The sequence below is a fragment of the Triticum aestivum genome, chromosome 4A (assembly GCF_018294505.1).
Source record: "Triticum aestivum cultivar Chinese Spring chromosome 4A, IWGSC CS RefSeq v2.1, whole genome shotgun sequence".
NCBI classification, from domain to species: domain Eukaryota; kingdom Viridiplantae; phylum Streptophyta; class Magnoliopsida; order Poales; family Poaceae; genus Triticum; species Triticum aestivum.
Genome location: NC_057803.1, coordinates 687,407,057 through 687,415,908, shown reverse-complemented (window position 1 = coordinate 687,415,908; position 8,852 = coordinate 687,407,057). Strand labels below are relative to the sequence as shown.

Sequence of the window (8,852 nt, the reverse complement as noted above, 5' to 3'; positions counted from 1 at the left end):
TCAAGCAAAACATATGTCTGGACGCTGAAATTTCGCCGAACACCATCTGAGCTCCTACAGTTATTCAGACAGACTCGCTGTAACAAAATGAAATTCGAGCAATTTCACACGTAACAATGGAGGCCCGAGTTGCAAAGTTGGAAATTATGGGTTCCCAAACAACACAAGATCGATGGATCTCTTTACAGCTGAGACCGGCAAGAGTTGAAAGCGCGTTGCAAGAGACAAACTTCTCATGGTACACCCCCTCAGCTTTCTCAGGGGAACGAGTGAACCATCCGGGGTTAATTAGTAGCTGCCTTCCTCCTGCTCGCCGTAGCCGCAGTACATCTCGGCGCCGTGCAGCGAGGAGCCGTCGGAGCGCTGGTGGGCGCCGCTGTAGCAGCCGGAGCTGCTCTGCGTGGACGTCATGGACTGGTGGTCGTGCTGCTCCGCCACCTGCCACGCCTGCTGCTGCAGCTGTTGCTGGAGCAGCGGGTGCATCGCCGTCGCCGCCGGCCCCAGGTGCGCCTGCGTCCGGGCGTGCGCCACCTGCGCCTGCAGCGCCGCCACCTGCTGCTGCAGCGCGAAGATGTGGGCGACGCAGCCGTAGACGGGGTCGCGCAGCCGGGCCTGCGCCTCGTAGGTCACCGTGGCGGCCGCCTCGCTCCGGTCCCCCGGGGCCACCTGCTTCAGCAGCTTGGCCGCGTTGCTGGCGCCGAACACCTTGTGGATGGCCGCGAACTGCGACGCGCCGTCCTCGGCGCAGAAGTAGGGCGCGAACACGCACTCCGCCGCGCACCTGCGCCGCAGGAACTTGCACGCCCCGCACGGCGACCCCGTCGTCGTCACGCCCGCGCCGGCCATCGTCGTTCGATCGTCCGATCGCTCGCCTGGGCTGGCTACCTAGCTTAAGATCGAGCTCTGACTTGTGGAGACGGCACTTTCAGTTAGCTGCACACGCACGAGACTGGAGTTTTATAGGTCGACTAGGGTAGAGGAGGTGACGCGAAGACATGGGCTGCGAGGGGACAGGGCCAGAGAAGAATGCGCATCATGTACTGGAGCGCGAGGGGCTCGTGTGTGCGGTTCGGGGACACCGGCTACTTGAATAGTGCGATTAAACATGTGTGCCTTGCGTACTGTTGATTTGCATGATTGACGGCTCACACATTCCGCAAGGAATAGAGAGAACTGGTGTCAGATGAATACTGATCATATGGCGGTGTGCATCGCTCGATGCAGAGGCCAGGAGTTATTCTCCTTTTCAGAAAAAAAAAGATGGATATATATCATGCAGAAACTCGCTATGCTTGTATCGCCTTGATGCGACTTTATGACTCAAAATAATACTTGTAGAGCTCCTGCCAGTTTCGGAAGAAGAACAACTGGCATCGAAATTAGCGCCACTGAATTTGAGGGTTCAGTTCAGACAGATCCTTTTCCGGAGAACACACTGCACTGTCAGTGCCAGTGTCAACGCATAAGCTTTGAGGGCCTCAAACAACTGCTGCAAGATTTCAGACGACATGCATGTGCTCACGTTGAAACGGAGAAGGTGGCGTGTGATGAGATGTGTTAGCTGGGACGTACTTAGAAGAGAAAAGAAGGAGAAAGAAACAAGGAGCAGCCATGCATGATGCCTTTTGTCGCCGGATGCCGCTCACTTTCAGGGAAGGAGGAGTGGTGAGAGGCTGGGCTGGGACTCCGCCATTTCTTTTTCTGTTTCGTGTCTGTTGCTCCGGTTTGTTTATTGCTTCGCCTTCTGTTCGGTACACCGATGCTTGTCCGGTTGCGCAAAATCCCGGGGTCTTACCCACACACGTCACATCGCACATTTTGGCGCGGGCTCAGCTATTTCTTCAGCCACAGATGCCTCTTTTTTTTTTCATTTAGGCAGGCGCTAGGCGTCGGCCGGATGAAGGCAACACCCGTTTAGCCACATCCAACGCCGTCAAATTTCATTTGATATCGAAATCTGGACCATTCAATTCCTACTACTATGAATCCTCCGAGCACGCATTTCTTGCGCGTTCAACATCGTCGTTGTACTGTTTTTTTCTTTCTGCAAGGTGTGTTAAAAACATGGAAAATGTTGCAGCGTTTTAAATACACATTCCCAACATTTTAAACATGCATTTGCAACATTTTTGTGTCAATGCAACAAATCCTCATTGGCAGTATCAAATCATCGCATGCATAAAACAAACTCGCAACATTAACGTAACATTTGCAGCAAACACCCAGAATCAACGCAACGTGCTGCACTTCTATTTGCATCAACAAAAAATTGAGGAACCAGCAGAAGCTTTGCCTTTTCATTAAGAAGAGAATTGACCAGTTAATAAGAAAAAACTGAAAATCACTAAATCTACCACACACACACACACACACACACACACACACACACACACACACACACACACACACACACACACACACACACACACACACACACACGCACGCACACACGCACACACACACACACACACACACACACACACACCCACACACCCCACCACCACCATCACCAGCCCCGAGGCTATGCACCAGCTGAGCCGACATGTAACGTCCGGATAATCATGCTACAGTAATCCCACGTTAACTATGCCACGTCACCTCTGTCACTGTAGTTAATCTCGGGTTAGTTAAAAACCGATTCAAATTTAAATTTAAAATAAAGTTAAATAATAAAAGTTTTCAAAAGTTAAAACAAAAATGTTCGGGCGATGCCATAATTTGCATATGTAATTATGGTGTAATAAACACATTTTTATAAAGTGCCTAAGTATTTTAAAATGAATTAAAACAAAAAAAATAAAATAAAAGAAAATACAAAAGTAGAAAACAAATAAAAAAAGAGAAAAGCCCCCCCTACTGGACCAGGCGGCCCAGCTCACAGGCCAGACTGGCCCACCTGGCCCAGCTTGCCAACAGCCGGCCCGCCCCCTGCCTCGTCTCCCTTCCCTGTTCCCCCGACCCGGGATGGAACAGGGGCGCGCCCCCGCCCGACCGACTCGCCGGCACAGACGCCGGGAGAGGATAAGACCGCCTCGCCCTCGCCTCCTCGATCCCATCTCCCCGCTCGCCCTCTCAGTCCCTGCGCCTCCCTCTCCCCTTAGATCCACCACGCCGCCTCTCCTTCCCCATGCATCCGAGCACTGCCGCCGCCATGGCTCCGGCCTGACCACGACCACCGTGCCCACCTCGCGGCCCCGCTATGTCTCCAAGAGTCGCCGTCGTCCGTTGCTTCGACTGGTGCACTCCGTTGGAGTTCGGAGCCACCGCAACGCCCACGACGTCGCTGTCTTCATCAACTCCGGCGACGCCTCTGCTGCTACTAAACTGTTCACGGGCCACCGTGTGTGCCGCTCGGTGAGCCCCCGCAGCCTCCTCTCTCTCGCGTGCGCCTAGCTAGCTGTCGCCATAGCACCCGAACGCAGCACCGCGGAACTCGTCGCCGACGGGTCTCCGGTGACCAAAGGGTCACGGGCCAGCACCGGTTGCGCTCATCACGCCCCTTAGATCCTCCCCAGCCCCTCCATTTGCCCGCTAGCTCGCCGTAGCTCTATTTCCATCGAGCTCCCGGGCGCGTCACTGCACGCGCTCATCGCCGGCAGCCGTCCGATGACCCTTTTGGTCCCGGGCTCATGCCGTTGTGCTCGCGCGCGCACGTAGGCCTCGCCCCGCCCTTCTGTTTGCCCATTAGCGCGCTGCATCGCCATTGCCGGTGCTCGCCCGAAACACCCCACCGTCGGCGATGTCGTACTGCTCGACTCGGACCATCGCAGCCCGCGAGACCACCACGAATCGACGCGTCGTCATCTTGCCGTTCTAACGCGCCCGGGCGCGACCGAAATGGTGCCCTGTGGGCGTTTTCCGACGAGGCCTGAGACACGCCGTCATGAACGAGCTCGCCGGCGTAATTCCGTCGAGTCGCTGACCGTCGCTGAGCAGGCCTGATGCGTGGGCCCCTTGTATCGCTGACGGGTGGGCCTCGTTGAACCATTGACTCGGTCAACGCTGACGTGGCTCCCCTGTGTCTATGACATGCGGGCCCCACGCCATAAACGAATAAAAATAAATAGATAAATTGCTAATTAATTAAATTAATTAATTAAAGACTTCATCTCTCACTAACCACTGGGTCCCATCCACTAATTAACCCATTTAGTTAGTCTAAACCCCCCTGTTAGTGCCCCTCACAATGACATGTGGGTCCCACTGGACCCACCTGTCTGGTTTGACTGGTCAACCGACTAGTTGACCTGCTGACATCAGTCTGATGTCATGCTTGCGTCATCATTCACTATTCTGGATAATGTTGGATTTAAATTAGTAAATAAATTCAGAAAATCAATTAAACTTTAGAAAATCATATAAAATAATCCGTAACTCGGATGGAAAAACTTTGTACATGAAAGTTGCTCAGAACGACGAGATGAATCCGGATATGCAGCCCGTTCGTCCACCACGCATCCCTAGCATAGCGAACACACAACTTCCCCCCTCCGATTCATCTGTTCGAAAACGCGAAACACCGGGAATATTTTCCCGGATGTTTCCCCCCTTCACCGGTACCACCTTTTACCGCGTTAGGGCACCCCTAGCACCGCTACTTGTCATGTCATGCATCCCTATGCATCTGTTTGCTTAATATTTATTGTTTCTTCCCACTCTTCTCTCGCTAGACACCGAGACCGACGCCGCTGATACGCAGTACGACTACGGTGTTGACGACCCCTCTCTCTTGCCAGAGCAACCAGGCAAGCCGCCCCCTTGATCACCAGATATCGCCTACTCTTCTCTCTACTGCTTGCATTAGAGTAGTGTAACATGTTACTGCTTTCCATTAATCCTATTCTGATGCATAGCCTGTCATTGTTGCTACAACTGTTGATACCTTACATGCAATCCTAAATGCTTAGTATAGGATGCTAGTTTATCATCAGTGGCCCTACATTCTTGTCTGTCTGCCATGCTATACTATCGGGTCGTGATCACGTCGGGTGTTGATCACGGGTATATACTATACCTACTACACATGATATATGTTGTGAGTAAAGCCGGGTCGGCTCGTTGAGTACCCACGGTTGATTCACGAATTAGGGGCTGGAAGGACATACTTTCCCGATGACCCTCTGTGTGGATCTTTGTGGCGGAGCGACAGGGTGGGTTGAGACCACCCAGATGAGAGGTGGGCCTGGCCCTGGTCGGCGTTCGCGGTGACTTCAAGATAACACGCTTAATGAGATCTTGGTATTTGATCTGAGTCTGGCTAATGGCCTATACGCACTAACCAACTACGTGAGAACAGTTATGGGCACTCGACGTCGTGGTATCAGCCGAAGCCTTCGTGACGTCAGCGACTGAGCGGCGCACACTGGGTTGGACCACGTAACGTAACTTCGTTTGTAATGGAGGTTGCTAGGTCTGCTCATCGGCCGCGTATGCAATGTGTAGGTGTGCAATGGGGGATGGGCCCAGACCCCTGTGCCATAGGATTTAGACTAGCGTGCTGACCTCTCTGTTGTGCCTAAGTAGGGCTGCGACGTGTTGATCTTCCGAGGCCGAGCATGACCCCGACAAGTGTGTCCGGAAAAATGGGATCGAGCGTGTTGAGAAATGTGGTGCACCCCTCCAGGGAAGTTAATCTATTTGAATAGCCATGATCTTCGGTAACAAGACGACTTGGAGTTGTACCTTGACCTTATGACAACTAGAACCAGATACTTATTAAAACACACCCTTCCAAGTGCCAGATACAACCGGTGATCGCTCTCTCACAGGGCGACGAGGGGAGGATCATCGGTTAGGATTATGCTACACGATGCTACTTGGTGAACTTACCTTCTACTCTCTTCTTCTACTGCAAGATGGAGGTTACCAGAAGTGTAGTCTTCGATAGGACTAGTTATCCCCCTCTTATTCCGGCATTCTGCAGTTCAGTCCACATATGATACCCTTATTCCATTTGATACCAATGCATACATATGTAGTGTAGCTCCTTGCTTGCGAGTACTTTGGATGAGTACTCACGGTTGCTTTGATCCCTCTTTCCCCCCTTTCTATACCCGATTGTTGCGACCAGACGATGGAGCCCAGGAGCCAGACGCCACTGTCGATGACGACTACTACTACTCAGGAGGTGCCTACTACTACGTGCAGCCCGCTGACGACGACCAGGACTAGTTTAGGAGGATCCTAGGCAGGAGGCCTGCGCCTCTTTCGATCTGTATCACAGTTTTTGCTAGCCTTCTTAAGGAAAACTTGTTTAACTTATGTCTGTACTTAGATATTGTTGCTTCCGCTGACTCGTCTATGATCGAGCTCTTGTATTCGAGCCCTCAAGGCCCCTGGCATGTAATATGATGCTTGTATGACTTATTTTTATTGTAGAGTTGTGTTGTGATATCTTCCCGTGAGTCCCTGATCTTGATCGTACACATTTGCGTGTATGATTAGTGTACGATTGAATCGGGGCCGTCACACGACAACTCTGCCAGCCAAGTGGTCGGAGGTGACACCCACAACACTACACAGGACTCTGGAGCCACCGCTATGACTTCCACACAGGCCCGAGGCCGCGCACCAAACTATTCGATGACACTGCCGCGCAAGCGACCAAGGCCAACACTAGACACAAGAGAATTCCGGAGCCGTCACTCCCGACTTCCATTCTGGCCCCGGGACTACGAACCAGTCGAGTTGATGGCTCTGCCACCCAAGCAACCGAAGCCAACACCAAACGCACACAAGATTTCCGGAGTCACTGCTCTTACTTCCATGCCAGCCCTGAGGCTGCGCACCCGTATGGCCGACGTCGACACGACAATGCCACATGAGCCACCAACGAAGGACCGGGCCTCCAAGGCGTCGCCCCCAAGAGGAAAGCATGAGCAATGTCGTCGACGCCCGCTCCAACCAAGGTTGGAACTTGGGTTTTCACCCGTAAGTCCAAGACTGAGATGACAAGGGAGGTGAAGGGGCTCCACGATGCCACTTTCAAGGAGGAAATTACATCATAGGACGCTGTCGGCATCAATAGCGAGCAAGGTTGAGCTAGACATTTGCTCGGAGCTCACCAAACCCATTGTTGTTGCAGCCTGCCCAGCCAGACAACCACCACCAATAGATTGTCGGTCGTCCTTGTCCAAGCCCCGAAGCCAAGTGTGCAACACAGATCGTCGCCACCAACCACCATCTAGATGGCCAACAAAACCACCACGGCACCCTTGCGTCTTCATGGTTGCCCCGCTCCCGACATCAAATGCGCCGCCGCCACGCCATCATCTTCCATTTCCACTGTTGCGAACTGTTCACAGGCCTACATTACCGCATGGGCCAAGTGCGACCACCGGCACAACCAACCATGCCTCCACATGTGGCCTATCATCGCCGTGTAGCACGCGCCCAAATCCAAGCATGTCTGCCTAGATCCGGCGTCCAGGACTGCACATCGAGCACCACCACAAAGCATCAAGGGATGCAGACGCGCAGAGCACTGATAACCCACAAGTATAGGGGATCGCAACAGTTTTCGAGGATAGAGTATTCAACCCAAATTTATTGATTTGACATAGGGAGAGCCAGAGAACATTTGCAAGTATTAACAGTTGAGTTGTCAATACAACCACACCTGGAGAACTAAATATCCGCAGCAGAGTGATCAATAGAAACAATAATGGTAACATAACAATAGCAGTAGCAGTTTGTAGCGATTGTAACATCACCAACAATAGTAGTAACTAAGAAAATATCAATATATGAACATCGTGTGCATTGGATCAGTGATGGATAATTCTATTGGATGACATTCATCATGTAATAGTCATAACCTATAGAGACACAGAATTATCTTGAATTCATCAATATAATGTAGGCATGTATTCCTAATATAGTCATACATACTTATGATAAGAACTTGCATGACATATTTTGTCCTACCCTCCTGTGGCAGCGGGGTCCATAAAAAAACTAAGGGATATTAAGGCCTCTTTTTAATAGAGAACTGGAACAAAGCATTAACACATAGTGAATACATGAACTCCTCAAACTATGATAATCACCGAAAAGAATTCCAACTATTGTCATTTTGGGGTGTGCGGATCATAACATGTAATAGGTGCATATAACTGAAGGAAATATGCCCTAGAGGCAATAATAAAGTTATTATTTATTTCCTTATATCATGATAAATGTTTATTATTCATGCTAGAATTGTATTAACCGGAAACATAATACATGTGTGGATACATAGACAAACAGAGTGTCACTAGTATGCCTCTACTTGACTAGCTCGTTAATCAAAGATGGTTATGTTTCCTAACCATGGACAAAGAGTTGTTATTTGATTAACGGGATCACATCATTAGGTGAATGATCTGATTGACATGACCCATTCCATTAGCTTAGCACCCGATCGTTTAGTATGTTGCTATTGCTTTCTTCATGACTTATACATGTTCCTATGACTATGAGATTATGCAACTCCCGTTTGCCGGAGGAACACTTTGTGTGCTACCAAACGTCACAACGTAACTGGGTGATTATAAAGGTGCTCTACAGGTGTCTCCAAAGGTACATGTTGGGTTGGCGTATTTCGAGATTAGGATTGGTCACTCCGATTGTCGGAGAGGTATCTCTGGGCCCTCTCGGTAATGCACATCACATAAAGCCTTGCAACAATTGCAACTAATGAGTTAGTTGTGAGATGATGTATTACAGAACGAGTAAAGAGACTTGCCGGTAACGAGATTGAACTAGGTATTGAGATACCGACGATCGAATCTCGGGCAAGTAACATACCGATGACAAAGCGAACAACGTATGTTGTTATGCGGTCTGACCGATAAAGATCTTCGTAGAATATG

At 50.6% G+C, this 8,852-nt stretch overlaps 1 protein-coding gene across 1 annotated transcript; it reads right to left on the bottom strand.

Annotated features, from left to right (window-relative positions):
- On the bottom strand, nucleotides 1–1,055 carry LOC123083147 (LOB domain-containing protein 16-like). The gene has a single exon (XM_044505270.1). The coding sequence runs from the start codon at nucleotides 844–846 to the stop codon at nucleotides 289–291; it is 558 nt and encodes a 185-aa protein (XP_044361205.1). The 5' UTR covers nucleotides 847–1,055; the 3' UTR covers nucleotides 1–288.
- Nucleotides 1,056–8,852: the final 7,797 nt, after the last annotated feature.